Source organism: Neomonachus schauinslandi, chromosome 12, assembly GCF_002201575.2.
Source record: "Neomonachus schauinslandi chromosome 12, ASM220157v2, whole genome shotgun sequence".
NCBI classification, from domain to species: domain Eukaryota; kingdom Metazoa; phylum Chordata; class Mammalia; order Carnivora; family Phocidae; genus Neomonachus; species Neomonachus schauinslandi.
Window position 1 is genome coordinate 19,889,763 of NC_058414.1, and position 17,702 is coordinate 19,907,464.

At 38.0% G+C, this 17,702-nt stretch overlaps 1 protein-coding gene across 1 annotated transcript in view; it reads left to right on the forward strand.

The window, feature by feature from the left end:
• ORC5 (origin recognition complex subunit 5) overlaps positions 1–15,812 on the forward strand; it is an 87,308-nt gene extending 71,496 nt beyond the window's left edge. The window contains exons 13-14 of the mRNA XM_021682889.2: positions 5,246–5,358; positions 15,020–15,812. Coding sequence (XP_021538564.1) covers positions 5,246–5,358; positions 15,020–15,065 — 159 coding nt within the window. The 3' untranslated portion in view covers positions 15,066–15,812. The remainder of the gene's footprint in view (positions 1–5,245; positions 5,359–15,019) is intronic.
• The last annotated feature ends 1,890 nt before the right edge of the window (positions 15,813–17,702 follow it).

Consider the following 17,702-nt stretch of genomic DNA (forward strand, 5'->3'; position numbering starts at 1 on the left):
GGCAACCCCTAGGAAAGAAGGGGTGTACCGTTTGTAATTTTATGGACTAGAAGATACCTAGCATATATGTCAAGATGGTTGATCCATACTATGTATACAATAAATAGTTGTCTAATGAATTTTTTAAATGTTATATATAGTAGGTCATCATAAAACAAATACTATTCATTTTTAGCTTAATTTGAGAAGAGATCCATGATTAGTTTCTAGTAAAAGTCTAGATGTTACTTTCTTGATATGAAGGCCCTGTGATGCCTGAGGTGAATCTCTTCTGAAGTGTGGCATAAGAAGCTGGGCAGGTACTAAACACAAGTGCTTCTAGGGGTGAGGTCAGTGAATCCAGTAAAAGTTTTTAAAATGATGGTGGTATAAAGAAGCACTTAATTCTGTGCTGCATATTGAAGGAGCTTTCAGTTTTTCATTTCACTTCATTATCTGATGCCCCATTCTTATAATGATCGTAGAAGATCCCTTAAACTTTGGCTCTTTTCTCATGTCCACCCTTTAACAAAGGCTCTCTAAGAGGTAAATGGAAATTTGTTGACAAACAATTTTTATCCCCACAGAAAATCTATGCCTGATTACTAAGTTTCCAGAGTTTATTAATTTGGGCCATTTTTTCAGCTTTTCTTATCACTTATAATAATTTATATAATTATTTGAATAAAGGAGTTGATTTCCCTTCAGATACAGTTTATGTTTATGGACTTCAAACACACTAGTGTCACATCTAGAACTCATGTTATCTGCAAGTACTAAAAACAAGTTTAAAAAAAAATTTTTTTTTAAGATTTTATTTATTTATTTGACACACAGAGAGAGAGAGAGCACAAGTAGGCAGAGCTGTAGTCAGAGGGAGAGGGAGAAGCAAGTTCCCCGCTGAGCAGGGAGCCCGATGTGGGGCTCGATCCCAGGACCCTGGGATCATGACCTAGGCCGAAGGCAGTTGCTTAACCAACTAAGCCACCCAGGCGCCCCAAGTTTAAAATTTTCATGTCACAGTTTGGAAAATTAAACAAAAGTGAGAGCTCAGCTTAGGGGGCAGCAGTGGTAAGGTCTTGTGGTGTAGCCTGCACAGTCAGGACTCTAGAGCTGTTGTTTTGGGCAGGCCCTTTAGGAACTGGCCATTAGCTTTTAGGTTTTTCATAGGTTTTTGGTTTTGTAGATTTTCCTAGAAGTGGTCAGCATTTCAGGAATATGATTAGAATTAATTATACTGGTCAAATCTCAGGAGACAAATGTGTAAGCCAGAATGCCAGTTTATTGATAAATATTGTTAAGCAGACTAGATACTGAAAAAATTAGTAAGCAGATAGGATATTTAAGTTTACTGATCAGCTCAATAAACTCAGAATTAAAATACTGATTTCTTAATAGGTATGATTTATTGAGCAATTCCTCTGTGCCAGGCATTGAAATAGTACCTTGACTTTCTGCTCATTTTTGGTTATCTCATAAATACTTAGAACATACTACATGGTTGGTTTATTATTATTCTGATTTTTAGTTTTGAAAATTGAGTCTCAATTTGTTGAAGTGACTAATCTGAATTGTAGTAAGTGGAAGAAGATAGGTCTTCCTAACTTTGAATGTTCCTTCTTCTCTGAAATGAGAAGATTAAGCATGGAATCAGAGTAGGTTCAGGAGTGGGAGTGGGAAGGAGATTATTGGATGATCTTAATACCTTGAGTAACAGCTAAACAACTCCACCTCCACAGTGAGCACCTACTCAGCTTTCCAAGTTGATGGGCAAGGCCCTTTAGTCCTCTTGCTGGAGGCACACTGCCAAGTCTGTTCTCTTGAATGCTTCCTTTTTTACAGATCATCCCCATTCGTTCAACACATACTTTTTTTCAGGCAAGAGTCTGATACAGCTCATTAGATGTTAGCTCTCTTAGCTGTGATCACAGTTTAGTTATGATTTTCAGAAGTTTTGAGTTGTTAGGAAAGCTAAATCCTAGCCAGTTGAGTTTCTGGCACTATCCTGTCATTATCACTTTGGGCAAGTCGGTGAGCATCTTGATTTCCACATTGGTTAAATTAATTATCTGAATCTAGCAGTTTTCTAATGGAGGGGTTGGCAAACTTTTTCAGTAAAGAGCCACATTGTAAATATCTTTAAGTTTTGCAGGCAAAGAGACAAAATGGAGGGTATATTATATAGGTACTTAAGTAAGTAAGAGAGAAAACTCTTATCTCATTCCAATCTTTTTGCCTGGTGTGAGGTCATCACATTTTGTGGGCATGTTTTGTGCTCAGTTGCCATCAGCTAGAGACATTTTGGGGACAAAGAGGGAAGGAACCTGGCAGGCAGGACAGGCAGGGTGACTGCCGTGGTCAGTTTCACTCTTTGTCACAGTGATATTCAGGTTTCTGTGCATTCTTCTTTCCTCCTGGGCAACCCAGCTGTCTCAACAAATTTCAAAGGATTGCCAGTATACAGACCACATCCTTTGATTTCCAGCAACTCCCTCCCACCCCCGCCCCCCAAAATCTCCAAATTTAAAAACACTAGAAAAACTTCATGAGTTGGAAATTAAAGAATTCTAAAATAGCTTAGGGGCCAAAGAAGAAATCAAAACAGAAATTAGAACTGGAGTATATAACTACTTCCAAGATAGTAGAACAAATGATAGAATGGAAAAGTATTATAATTCAGTTCAGTAAAAGGGAAGAAAGAGGGTCGCCTGAGTGGCTCAGTTGGTTGAGCATCTGGCTCTTGATTTTGGCTCAGGTCATGATCTTGGGGTCTTGGGATCGAGCCCATCGTCAGGCTCCGCGCTCAGCAGGGAGTCTGCTTGAAGATTCTCTCTCTTCCCCTCCCTCCACTTGTGCACATGTGTGCTCTTGCTCGCTCTTTGTCTCAAATAAATAAATCTTTTTTAAAAAAGGCAAGAAAGGCACATAAAAACAAATAAGTTGACATAATGGTAGAAATAAAATTTTAGAATATCATTACAATAAAAGCAAATGGAGCATATAGTCTAAAAGGTAAAGATTGTCAGACTGGCGATAAAAAGATAATCCCACTACATGTTGTTTACGTGAGAACTGTCTAAAGTTAAGAAAATACAAAATTTGAAAATAAGATGTTGAAAAAGGAAAAAAGATTATCACCTAAAAGAATGTTGATATAGGTATATTAATATTAGAAAAAATACATTGTAAGGCAAAGGCATTACTGAAGAAAGCGACCATTAGATAGTAATGAAAAGGTTTAATTTACCAGCAAAACACAGTGGTTTTAAGTGCATGCAAAAACTAACAAGTACAAAAAGAAAAGGACAGACTCCTCACAGTGGGAGAATTTTAATGCTTTTTTGTCAATTTCGATAGATGAAATAGATAAAAACTGGAGATTGTAAGATTTCAACCCTACAAATGAGCTTGTTCTAATAGACCTGTAAAATAGTGTATGACAGCTGCAGAATGCATAACTCTTTTCAACACATCCATAAAAAAGTTTCAAGGCATAACATAATTTGTGATATTGAATTAAAAATTAAAGTCGTAGCTTTTTGAGTGCAGAGCTTCATATTTGTTGTATTAACACAAAATGTTTTTCTAATTAGCAAAAATGCTTCATATTTGCTAAATATAGAATTTTTTGTATATAAAACACTGTGGAATCTACCATCTGTTCATTTTTTAATTTGTTAATAAAGTAATGACAGCTGACTGAACACTGCATAACACTTTTCTCTTTAAAATGGGAGAGAATGGAGTCTGTACTGTAGTAGGATGAGTAGGGACTCTAGGTTTGAAATCTTGCTAAGCCACCTACCAGCTCTAGGATCTGGAGAGTTATTTAATACCTTTAAGGCTCATCTATAACGTGAGTAATAATGTGCACCTTCTAAGGTTTTGAGGAATAAATGAGATACTGTGTATAGAGTACTTGGTACAAAGCAAGTCATTACTGCTATTATTGTTTTTAATCACTTATAGAATGTTTTACTGAGCATCTGCAAAGTATTAGTCTCAAATTAAATGAATATTTTTAATTCCTAAGACTTGTGATAGGTATTACAGACTTAAAAACTCTTATCCCTTATATTGCCACAAAGCAAGTCTCCTTTATCTTTTCTTGTTGGCATTGCTGATCTCTTCTCCTGTTATCTAGGAGATGAGAATAAGAAATTGGGGGGGGTGAAGGATGGGGAAAGAAATTGGGAAAAGAGAATGGGCTGCTCAAAGAATTCCAGCTCTTGGATCACCTTTCTTGCTTGGATATTAGCATACATAATACTTTTGTTGGGCTTGGGGCACCTGGGTGGCTCAGTCGTTAAGCCTCTGCCTTCGACCGGGGTCATGATCCCAGGGTCAAGGATTGAGCCCCGCATCGGGCTCCCTGCTCCACGGGGGGCCTGCTTCTCCCTCTCCCACTCCCCCTGCTTGTGTTCCCTCTCTCGCTGTGTCTCTCTCTCTGTCAAATAAATAAATAAATAATCTTTAAAAAAATACTTTTCTTGGGCTTATGAATGTGAAGTTATATTTTGATTTGACTTGTTAAAATGCACTTTTAGTTTTGCTAGTATTAATCCTTTTGGTGTTTTCCTGACTACCCATTTGGTGATCAAGACTAAGCCCAGGTCTGAAGGATGTATTTATCTCATCTAACCAGTTACCCAACTCTGAAAAAGGCCCACATCCACATTTTAACTGCACAATTCTCAAGGGAGTGCAGATTTGATATTCTGAAGTGTTAAGATAGAAACTCCATAAATTTCTGAGTACAGAAGGAATGTGCTTTCTTTGTAGTTTTTAAAGATTAGCAGTCGTGAGTCATTAATGAAACAAAGCTGTCTCTAGTGGAGTCCTTAAAGACTGGTTGTTAGGGGCGCCTGGGTGGCTCAGTTGGTTAAGCGACTGCCTTCAGCTCAGGTCATGATCCTGGAGTCCCGGGATCAAGTCCCGCATCGGGCTCCCTGCTCCGCAGGGAGCCTGCTTCTCCCTCTGAGGGGACCCTCCCCCCTCTCATGTGCTTTCTGTCTCTCTCATTCTCTCTGTCTCAGATAAATAAATAAAAATCTTTAAAAAAAAAAAAAAAGACTGGTTGTTAGTTTAACCAGGAATTTAAGCATATGACACATTTGTGTATACCAATTTCAAAGTTATATTCTTTGCAGTTATTCTTATGAATTCAGTTATATATCTTTATCAAAGGAACTATAAAATGTTTTAGAAATGAGGGCATCATGTTATCTCATCAAAACAGCTCATAAAAATGTTTTCTTATTTTTAGATTACCTCTCTAGTGACCCTTCAGCTATTAACCCTGGTTGGCCATGATGATCAGCTTGATGGACCAAAATACAAATGCACAGTATCTCTAGATTTCATCAGAGCTATTGCTAGGTAAGCATAGAATAATCGTTAATGTAAAATGTCTTGAATTATGTAAATGATATACTAAATATAAAAATGTTCTTCCTAATGTAATGTCATTAGTCATTTAAGCAAGAGAAGATCATTTAAGTGCCAAGAATGAGTAAGTTTCATTGTAGAATGAACCCTCTCATCAATTTACAAATGACATAAAATTGGGAGAAGCAGCTAATATGTTAGACGGCAAAAAGAAGGAAGATTCTGAAAGACCTTAAAAGACTGGGATAATGGTCCCATAGAAGCAAGATAGGATTTAATGGGCAGTTGACTACAAAAACTGAAATGTCCTAAAACAAGATGGGAGAGACCTGGCTTAAGTCCTAAGTATTTTAGCTGATGGCAAGGTTTTAACGATCCTGGTGTCTCATTTAGGGGATGTAATAGGTCTGCTGTGTGTTCCCATAGGCAGAACAAATCTGGTGTGCTGTCCTGTGCTTGGCATTTTAAGAGGGGCATTGACAAATGGGCATGTGCCAAGCGGGGGCAGGAGGAGAATGGTAGAATGAGGAACCATGTCACCTCCCTGACTGAGGGACAGGGTATGAGAGTAAAGTCCTAGGAAGGAGGCAGTAACTATCTCGAGTATTTCAGGGGCTTTCACGTACAAAGTGGATGAGACTACTTCTGAGTAAGTCTAGAACGTTAGAAGTTCTAGGGAAGAAAGTATGTCTGTCAAAATGAGAGCTGTCTAAAAATGTAGCGCGTTTCCTCACACAGAGGTCTACTTACTGTTACGAAAAATGTTCCAGCCATTTATGTGAATAAATGACCTCATCTCATGATTGCAGCTGGATAGCAGTCTGTCAGGCCGTGTAGACTGGCAGGTGAAATAAGACAGTCTGTAAGACAGGATTTTCCCAACCCTTTCGAATATGAAGATTGAATTGTAATATCCTTCAAAATCTTGAAAATATTTACATATATTTCAAAATTATATATAAGCACGAAACATTATTTATTCAGGCTGAAAATAGTGCTTGACATGGGTATGGATTTGCAGATCTCCTCAAATGAGGTTGACAGCTTCCTAACATTCTGAAGTCCACAGGTTGGCGGCCTCTGCCCTGAAGTCTCTTCTGTGCAGAGAAAAAGTTCTGTGATACTATGGTGCAGGTATTTGAGATATTTTGATGGCATGTAGACTCTAAAACATGAAGTGAAGGTTTTAAAATGTGTTGTTGTGGCAAAACTGGGCAGCTTTTACCCAGAAGAAATTGAACAGAAACTTTGAGTGTATTCACTATGACCATAAAGCAGTACCTTTCTTTTTCTAAACAACTATTTTAAAAACTCTGTATCTATGAGCTTCTACCAAAGACGTAACTTTTGAATGAAGTGTGTTTATTTAAGAGATTTTGTCATTACTCTGAATGTGTTGGGTTGTGCCCCAACATAAACATGTACAGGACAGAGGCTTATGAATGCCCAATATGATGAATATACAGTGAACCCAACAGAAACTTAATTCATAGCATCAGTGATGTTAAACACATCCAGAGAAGTGCGCTTCTATTTACCACTTAAAAAGGGAGCAGGACTTGTAGACCTGGGATTCTGTCATAGAACTTGGGATCTCTCTAACTTGCTTTGTTACTTTTGTTTTCTCTTCCTTGACTTCCACGGGCAGTGTCCCAAGAATAACTACCTCCTCCTTCCCACATCTTCCCTCTTCCACTCCCTCATCCCCATGATATATTGTGTTCTTTTTCTGCTCATTTAACCTTCCATTCTTTCTTTCTCTCCCTCCCATATCCTTCTGTCTTCTCCTAATACTCTTCTTCCTCATTGCCTTAATGAAAACCTGATTCTTACCTGGGGATACTCCTTCCCCTGGAGTTACCTCTAATGGTAGCTGCTTGTTTTCTCACATGCCAATCTCTCAAGGTTGGACGCTCCTTAAGTGCCACCACCCTTCTTTCGTGTTGCCACTTCCAGATTGCTACTGCCCCCAACTTGTTGTAGAAACGTGGACTCCTTTGGGCCTCGTGCAATCTGGCTCTCTTTCCCCATTCTTCTTATGCTTGATAATCTTCTACCAGCCTCCCACCCATTCCACCTAATATATTGAAGAATAGAGCACATGGTTCACAGGCTTCTTTTTAACCTAGACTCTTGACTCTTCAAATTCACTCTGTTCAGCATTCACCTGTTTTACAGAACAAAATTTTAACCATCAGTTGAGAACTCCTTCAGCTACATTGGTGTTCATCTTCTCTCTTTCCTTTTTCAGTAGATGGGGGTCTCTCTTCCACCTGTGATCTGAATTTTATCTCTTCCATCTTTCCCAGACGTTTCTTGATATTTTCTCAGGCTGTTTATTACTTCGTGGCATCTAACACTGATGACCACTCTCTCTCTTAAAACTCTTTTCTTAGAGCCCATGATTTCATTCTTCTGGTTTTCCTCTTTATTCTTTGGCTTTTTTTTTTTCCTATGGCTCTTTTGCCAGTTTATCCTTTCCACCCTACCTTTAAATGTAGCTGGTCCTTAAGACTTGGCTCTTTTGGGGCACCTGGGTGGCTCAGTCGTTGAGCGTCTGCCTTTGGCTCAGGTCATGATCCCAGGAGTCCTGGGATCGAGCCCCATGTCAGGCTCCCTGTTCGGCGGGAAGCCTACTTCTCCCTCTCCCATTCCCCCTGCTTGTGTTTCCTTTCTCGCTGTCTCTCTCTCTCTGTCAAATAAATAAATAAAATCTTTAAAAAAAAAAAAAAATTGGCCCTTTTCTCTTTCCATATGGTACTTCTACCCTAGGCAATTTTAGCTATTCCCATGACTTAAACAACCATCTCTATATTAATAACTCCTCAGTTTTTAAAGGCCAGACCTTTATTCTAATATTCTTGACCTTTATTGGATGTTTCTCAGCTACATCAATACATTTCCAAAACTGAACTCAGGAATTCTAACCTCTACTTCTGCCTGCCAACAAAAAAAGAATGATTCAGCTTTCCTCCAGTGTTGCCTATTTCAGTGGTTAACACTGCAGTCTGCCACATTATACAGGCCTGAGACCTGGGAGTCATTCTTGACATCTCTCTCTCCCACACTCACAGTATCCAAGCATCAGTCCTGTTGACTACCAAGTCCCTCCCATAGATCTCAAATTCATTCACTTTTACCATTTGTACTGTTCCCTCTATAGACCAGGCCACCACCATCTCTTCTCTAGTAGCCTCCTAATTGGTCTTCTGTCTGCTCTTACCCTTTATAACTTGTTGTTCACACTATAGCCAGAATGATTTTATACAAATTTAATGGCACCCTCCTATTTAAAAGTCTGTAATATATCTTTCTGAATTAGTGTTTTTGTTTTTTGGGGTAAATACCGAATAGTGTAATTACTGGATCATATGATATTTCTATTTTTAATTTTTTGAGGAACCTCTGTACTGTTTTCCACAGGGGCTGCACCACCTTACATTCCCACCAACAGTGCATGAGGGTTCCCTTTTCTCCACATCCTCGTCAACACTTGTTATTTCTTGTATTTTTGATACTAGCCATTCTGACTGGTATGAGGTGATATCTCATTGTGGTTTTGATTTGCATTTCTCTGATGATTCATTGAGCATCTTTTCGTATGGCTGTTGGCCATCTATATGTCTTCTCTGCAAAAGTGTCTGTTCAGGTCCTCTGTTCATTTTTTAATCTCTTGTAATCCTCTTTTTTAAAAAATCATCTTTTAATCCTCTTTTTTAATTGGATTTTTTTTTTTTTTTTGGTGTTGAGTGGGGTAAGTTCTTTATATATTTTGGATATTAACTCCTTATGAAAAAAAACCCACTAATTCTAAAAGATACATGTGCCCCTATGTTTATTAAAGCATTATTTTCAATAGCCAAGATACGGAAGCAACCCAGGTGTCCTTCAATAGATGAATGGATAAAGATGTGGTACATATATGCAATGGACTATTACTCAGTCATATAAAAGGGATGAGATCTTACCATTTGCAACAACATGGTTGGAGTTAGAGAGTATTATGCTAAGTGAAATAAGTCAGGCTGAGAAAGACAAATACCATATGATTTCACTTATATGTAGACTCTAAAAACCAAACTCCTTAAATGCAGAGAACAAATTGGTGGTTGCCAGAGGAGAGGTGGGTGGGGAGAAAAGTGAAATAGATAAAGGGGATTAAGAGGTACAAACTTCCAGTTACAAGATAAATAATTCATGAAGATGAAAAATACAGAATAGGAAATATAGTCAGTAAGATTGTGATAATGTTGTTTGGTGACTACACTTATTGTGTGAGCCCTTAGTAATGTATAGAATTACAGAATCAATATGGTGTACTCCTGAAACTAATATATTATACATCAGTTATACTTCCAAAAAAAAAAAAGTCTTCAATAGTTTCCTATGACTCTTGGGATTTAAAAAAACAAGAATCTTTAATGTAGCTTACAAGGCCCCAGTGATCTGGCCCCTGCCGCCTCGTTGTATCGCCCAGCCACATCTGGTACACACAGTGCTCCTCTAGGTATTTGCACTTTAACCTCGCTGGCTGTTTTTAGTTCTTCATATTCACCATTCTGCTTCCCATCTTTGCAAATACAGCACTTTCCATCACCTCCTCTCCTTTATCTAGCTAACCACTGCCTAACCTTTAGATTTCATTTTAAATGAAAAGAAGCATTCTTAAACATACCATGACCACCATCGTGTGCCCCCACTCCAATCACAGTATACAGGTCTCATTGTTTTCCTCTAGTACTTATCATAGTTTTAATTAATTACTTAATAATTAGAGTTCATCTTTCTTCCGACAGTATAAGCCCATGAAGCTCAAAACAGAGACTGTGTTTGTGCCAATCACTGCCTTACCTCAAACTTAAACAATGCTTTAAACTTAGTATATGCTAAATATATAAATAGTTCATGTTTTCCTATAGTGATTAGCAGTAAAACTTCAGATGAAGGGGAACCATTGTGGGCTTGTCTTTTGGGGCAGCAACAAGAAGGGAACTAAGGAGACAGAGTTTCATTCCAAATCCAGGTGTGGTAGAGATAAGAGATCATAGTTACCGAAGAAGAGGTAGGTATGTCTAGTTCCAGACTCCTGTAGTAGAGAATGAATGATTAGATCAGAGGACACAACCTAAGTGTCCAAAACAAGGGAATGGATCAGTAATTTATTGTACCTACTTATTTTTAAAAAAACACTATGCAGTTACTAAAAATCATAATTTGGAAGGTTAAAAATACAGAAAAATACTTGTGATACAGGCTTAAGTGGAAAAGCAGTTATATATGGAGTTACGTACACAAGAAAAGTAGGAAAACCTAAGGGAAGGGAGTGATGATCAAAACTGGCAACTGATGCCAAGAAATCAAGCAGAGTCCATCTGATTTAATGATAAAATAACCATTTGCAACTTTATCAGGAACACTTACAGGGATACAGTGGGTTAGAAGTCAGATTATAGCATATTTAAATAGTATTTATAAGAAAATTGATGCAGCAAATAGAATGTTTCTAATTCATTTGTTCACTTAACATTTGTTGTATTGCCCATGAGCCTGTATTCTAGGATTCTTTTTGCTGTGAAGAGGAAGGAGAGGATTGTTACCTACTAAAGGGGTTGTGGAGTTGCGAGAGGGTTATTATTATTTAAACGTTTGAACATTATTTAAATGCTGATGGAAAAGGGGTGATAGAGGAGAATTAATGATACAGAGGACAGAGATTAAAGTCTGAAACGGTATATCAACATGGGATTTTAGAAACATGAGTTGAAAAAAAATAGCCCTGGATGAAAGAAGGGGACTCTTTTTGCATTATAACATGAGGAAAAAGTGGATTCAGATGGAGCTGAGTTTGGAAGTTTGGTGGCAAGAAGTCGAGGGAATTCTGATGTCTTCTATTTAGCCTCTAAATGTGGAGACAAACTGAGACTAAGGACAGAAGTAGTAGCAGTTTGAGAGGAACATGGGTATTTGAAATAGCTGCTGTGGGGAATGGAAGAAGGTGCCGTCAGGAGAAGGAACTTGCTGGGAGTACTGAGGGCCCATTTAAAGTTCCTTACCTTGAATTTACAGTGGCACCAATCTGTGAAACTTAGGATCTTCTCTAATAGCATTCCATGTGCTAAGTACTGGGACAGCAAAGGGATATTGTTGAAATCACATAGGATTGAGGTTTTGCCAGGTAAATTTTCTGGATGCTAGTGAGTGCTTGAAGTGATGGACCATGGAGTCTAAGCTAGGAAGGGAAGGAAGGAAGTAAAGCCGGTAGAGAGCCAGTAGCTCAGTGCCTAGCACATAACACCAGTTAAGTATTTGTAGATCACGAGCAAGTGAAGGGGCTTGTGAACTGGTTGTGTCAAGGTGTTCCAGATCGCCTAGAGAAAGAGCTTGGGGATCAGAGGATAGCATGCCTGAATTTATGTTTTTAGAGGTAGAGTATTTCTGAATATGATCATGCGAGTAAAAAAGAAGACCATTGGAGGTAGGAAAGACAGGTAGGTATGCAGTGAGGTCATTATGCAGATCTTGGGATGGAGAGGAAGACCAAACTGGGTGCTGCATGATTCAGTGACTAAGACATAATGGCAGGGGGACACAAGGTGGTAAGTGGAATGATCTGAGTCTCAGAGGAGCAGAGCTTTTTGCACCAGGACACCGAACCCCACCCAAAGGACGGCCTGGAGTCTAACCTCATTAGAAAGAGCTAAAGAGGAGGCTAGGTCCTTCAGGGGGAGCCAGATTTCAGTTAAACCCAGAAGAGAAAAAACATGCATGGAAGAGGTAGAGGACATAGAGAACTTTATCGACCAACGAGCAGTGGAAAGGTTTGGACCGAGAAGCAGTGGGAGGCTTTAAAGGAAGCACAAAATATGGAGGTAGAATATGGGAGAAGACAGATGATGAGAAGCTTATTAAATATTGTCCTTGGCTTGTTCTTAATGTGAATGGTAGTTTTAAGTTTCTTTCTTACACAGTCACTGGGAAGACAACATAAGATTGCTTAAAGTTGTCCGGTTGCAAGTTGTCAGTGGAACCAAACTCAAACTGCCCACAAAAGTAAAAGGAAATAAAATAGTATCCCATGAGAAAAAAAGTATTTCAGTGTAGTAAAAGAATAAAGTGTAATAAAAGGATAAAGGCAAAATTAAATCTTTAGACATACCATCTAACTAACTTATATTAAAGTATTCTGAATTCTGATTTAAGAATTAATTACTCCTAGGCAAATTATCACTAATATTATTTGTGTTTATCCTATTTTTTCTCTATGCTTACTTTAGAAAATAATTCATTTCAGTTCTAAGAATCTCCTGTATTATATAAAAACTGTCCAAAACCTTAAAATCATATTTATATAAATTTAATATGCATCTGAAGCCATGAAAAGCCAGAGAAAGTACAAAGTACATCATTCTCTTTGTAGAAATTTAAAGTGTTGTTTACAGTGAATTGTTTGTCTCTGAGTCCTGTAAAGCATAAAGTTATCTTCAGAATGTGTGACATAATTTTTTTATATTTTCCTTGTGGTTATTCTTTCAAATTCTGCCTTGTCTTAGAATAATATACGTGGGGACCAGCTGGCAAGTCACCAGTTTACATTGGGGGATGGAGGGAAGATAAAGACATTCATACATCTTGGGCACTAAATGTTTCTTAAAGGAATGATCTTACATATTCAATTCCTGAATCATTTACTATCTTGAAAAAGCCCCAAAATCTTAATGGTATCATTTAGTTTGCTTGAGTATTTTCTAGTGGCAAAGCAGAGAAAGGGAACGTAGTTGAAGCTTTTATAGATGAAGACACTTAAAGAGCGTAGTGTTTTTAAGTCAGTCCATTTGTTCTGCCAAAGAAAACTTTATTGCAGAAATTCTGCTAAAGTTACCCAGCTAGACTGAGTAAAATAGAGGAGTCCCGCCACTAACACAGTATTTCATTAGTTCGTGTTCTCCTCTGGTCCTAGTCCAGTATACAGACGCTTCCCCTGTCTGTATTTACCTGTCACTACCGAGCTGTAATTCTGTTCTCCTTTTCCCTTGTTAGCATTGTAGGTATGTCTTCATATTGGTCATTTTCTATGACTGTCTCACATTCTATCAAATAATAGCTTCTGATCTTGTAGTTTTGAAATGTAAATGTTTTAATCTTAGCTGCTTCTAAATTTTTTCCCACACAATGTCAAAACCCCCAAAGTTATGGTGGGTATATACCTGAGAAATATACAAATTCCTGTCCCCTTTCTGCCTGTGGTTAGAAAAGCTTTTTATGTCTGTTTCCTTCTAAAATCCTCTAAAAACGATCTTTTGAACTGGTATGATTTATGTTTTTTGCCAACTGGAAGTTTGTACTTCTTAAGACTTTATAAAAAAAAATGGTGAGTGATACCTTGTTGCCAGTTTGGGAGGCCTAGAATTGAACAGAAGAAAAATATAAAAAAGAAATAGATTATGAGATAATAACCACACATTTTAACGTCTTTATGCCTGAGATTTTTTTTTTTAATTTTAGTAACTGTTTTTAGTTGTTTTATTACTGTTAATGATAACAGGATTGTCTTGGCAGTGTTTTTATACCATTTGGAAAGGTTTAGTATTCTTCAGAGGCACTGTTGTAATGAAGCAAGTAAGGTATTCTTTAGTCCTACATGAGGTACCACAATAGCCAGAGCATCTCATTTGAGCTATTTTTAAATGTGTTTTCATAAGCAGTATTCATAGTTCCCCATTCCAGATTTTAAACAATATTTGATATGTCAGTCATTTGCTTAGAAACTTTTTTAGAAAGTATTATAAAATGATAGACAAAAACATTAATTGATGATGGTTTAATAAATAAGAGTGTGCAATTAGTGAATCTTTAAAAGACTGTTCTCCCATGGATGATTATTTTTGCAGAATTGAATACTTTAAGGCTTTAATTTTATACTTATTGCTAGATCATTATAACTAATTATTTTCACCATTTATTCAAATAATAAACCTCCAAGTCTGAATATTTATAGTGAAGAATGAGTTTGGAGAAAGGAGAATAATTATATGTCTCTGTCTCTCTGCTATTTTATTCTGCCTGCCATCAGAGTACAAAAATATACATTCACATCGTCTGTTTGTTATATCGTATTCTTGGATCATACAGATTTAGTTACAATACACATACAGGTCACCCAGTGTTAAAAGACTGAAAAGAATGAAAGCTACAAACAAGGACGGATGAGCTATGCATTATGTAATGATAAAACAGGTGTTTGGGGAGATAAACAGTGTTCAGAAGCAGAGAAGATTTAAATACTTTTACATCTCTAATTACTTTATTCTGGTTATTAGACAAAAAAGCAAATAGCTTTCAAATGAAATCTAAACTTTCTGTAGTATAATTGAAATACAGAATGTTGAATAGTTCTAACTTCGCTTCCTTTTTTTTCAGAAAAGCAAACTTTAAAATGCATGGGAGAAAAAAGGAAACTTTTTAAAGAAACTTTGTTCCTAGTGACATTTTATAAAATCAATTCCATTCCTGTTATGGTGCTTTTGATAGCACTATAGGATTTTGGTTAGCATTGGTTGTGAATTATTTTGCATGTGCTTCCCAGAATCACACATACAAAGCTGAGCAGTCTAGGGGGTGAGGATGCTAACATATTATCTATTTTTGTTTATAGGACGGTGAACTTTGACATAATAAAATACTTGTATGATTTCTTGTGAAAACAAGCTTCAAAGCCATATGGACACTGTGACAATGACTAAGCCAAGCTGTGTTCATCCAACTACTTAGCTGGCCAGGGAGAAGAGTTCTTTGGCTCTATTGGATTTGTCCAGACAGGTGCTGGCCCAGCATGGAATCTGATGAAAATACTCTGATTGGTCTGGGTGGATGTGAGCAGAAGACTATTTACCAGGGACCCTGGAGTATTTGGAAGCAACGTGTTAATTATAAACAGCAGGGTTTGAGCACAATCTGTTCTACTCTTAATGATGTTATCTTAACACTGAAATTGCCTGAAACCCATTTACTTAAGACTACATTTTGCTCTGTGAACTATCCCCTGCGCTTTGAACGTGCCAGCAGCCTTGTATATAAGCCCAGTCTTTTCACTTCCTCTCCACGGGAGCCTCTGCAGTTGCTTGCCAAAGCAGATTTTCCTAAGGCCACCGTTTTAAAAGATCATAGTTGCAAAATATAATAAATAGAAGTTGGTGGGTTTTTTTTTTTAATCCAAGCTTGTATATGTTTATCTTCACCCTGATTTTCTCAAAGGTACAAGGTAGAGTACGATCAGATATAGGCCAGGTCTCCATCTCTAAGCCTGCTTAGTGTCTGCAGCCTGTGTGCGGTTTTTCTGGTCACTCTTGCAATTAACCACCCAACCTAGCTTTTTAATCATGATGGTTTTCTTTTCTTTTTTTAATCATTGGCCTTTATGAGTTCCACAATAAAATGTTTTCCTGTTACATCAGTTATGAACCTTGGGTCTGGATTTCTTGTCTGTTCAGATTTTTGAAGAAGATTTCCGTTAGCAGTTGAATACTAGAAAATTGTTCTAAGCAGATTTACAGTGCTTAATTACATTTCAGGGGCATTGTATTCTTTCATTCCTTTTTTGAAGAAAAATCCTCACAACAGGCACTGCCAGGTAGGAAACCTTTTCGTGTATCTATTGTCTGCCACATTCTGGATCAAAGAAAACAAGCAGTTGTATGCTTGCATTTGTCTAGAGGTAATGAGACGGGGAGAAGGATGGACTTCCTGTTTGCCTCCCAAAGGATGACATCTGCCCTTGCCCTACATCTCTTGCCCCACAGAAGGTGGTAAAATTTTGTGTTCCGGAAGATGCTTGGAGAAACCAGGACCAGGCGAAAGCCATGTGCATTGTGATTTCAGGCTTCGGTTTCCTGCACGTAGAAATCCAGGTATCATTAAAGTGGGTAGCTGATTCAAGGAGGAGCAGTGACACTTGGGGGAGTTTTCAGCCCCTCTTAGTTGGCTATAAAGTGGCAGGTCTGCTGTGCAGCCTTCTTGGATGGGCTGGGACCAATCTGCATTTTGAGGGAAGAACTCTGGAATGTCAGAGGGAGAAGAGATTGTCAAATGGGGCACTGGAATGAAGGATGGAAAGGAGGCAAAGTACACTTACAGGAATGTAAGTGACTCTCCATGCCTCCTCCTCGCTGCTGGCCACCTGTCCCCTGCCCAGCACCTTGCCTGTCCCGTCCTGCCCTGTGAGGTGCCACCAGCCCCATATATGGCTTCCCTGCAGGAGACCTTGTAACCAGATTTTCCCTGCTCCTGACTGGACCATAAGAACTTGTCTGTTTGTAATTTCCTTTCTAATGGCTTGCTAAATGACTCACTCACTAATTTGATTAATTTATTTAAATGAAGGCTAACAGAGCTTAATATGGATATTAGCATTTTAACAAGGGTCATCTGCAAATGAATTCTGTAATGGGAAGATACGAATCTCCAATTACAAGAAGGGATCTAATGATGAGAATTATGCTGGCTGATGGGCCAGATATTTCCATTAAGAGAGGAGATGCCTCGGGAATGGAGATTGGTACAGCCACTATGGAAAACAGTATGGAGATTCCTCAAAAAATTAAAAATAGAGCCACCATATGACCCAGCAATTCTACTTCTGGCGATTTATCTGAAGAAAATTAAAAACTAATTTGAAAAGATAATAGGTACCACTATGTTCACTAAAGCATTATTTACAGTAGCCAGGATATGGAAGCAACCTAAGTGTCCATCAATGGATGAATGGATGAAGAAGATATGGTATGGAGTACTACTTAGTCATAAAGAAGAATGAAATCTTGCTATGTGCAGCTATGTGGATGGGCCTTAAGGGTGTTAGGCGAAGTGAAATACTCAAGTCAGAGCAAGATAAATACTCTGGTTTCACTTATATGTGAAATAAAAAAGACAAAATGAAACCAAACCTAGATACAGAGAGCAGACTGATGGCTGCCATAGGGGAAGGGCATTAAGGGAGGTGGGTAGGGGGCAAAATGGGTGAAGACAGTCAAGAGGTACAAACTTTCAGTTGTAAAATAAATAAGTCATGGAGACATGCAGTATGGTAACTACAATCAATAATATTGTGTTGCATATTTAAAAGTTGCTAAGAATAAATCTTAAAAGATCTCATCACAAAAAAAGAATAGAACTTTTTTCAACCCTAATTTTAATATATGCTTTATAAACATCTTAGGGGTACCTGGGTGGCTTAGGTCATGATTTTAGCTCAGGTCATGATCTCAGGGTCCTGGGATTTAGCCTTGCCTTGGCCTTCTCACTCAGTGTGGAGTCTGCTTGAATTTCTTTCCCTCTCCCTC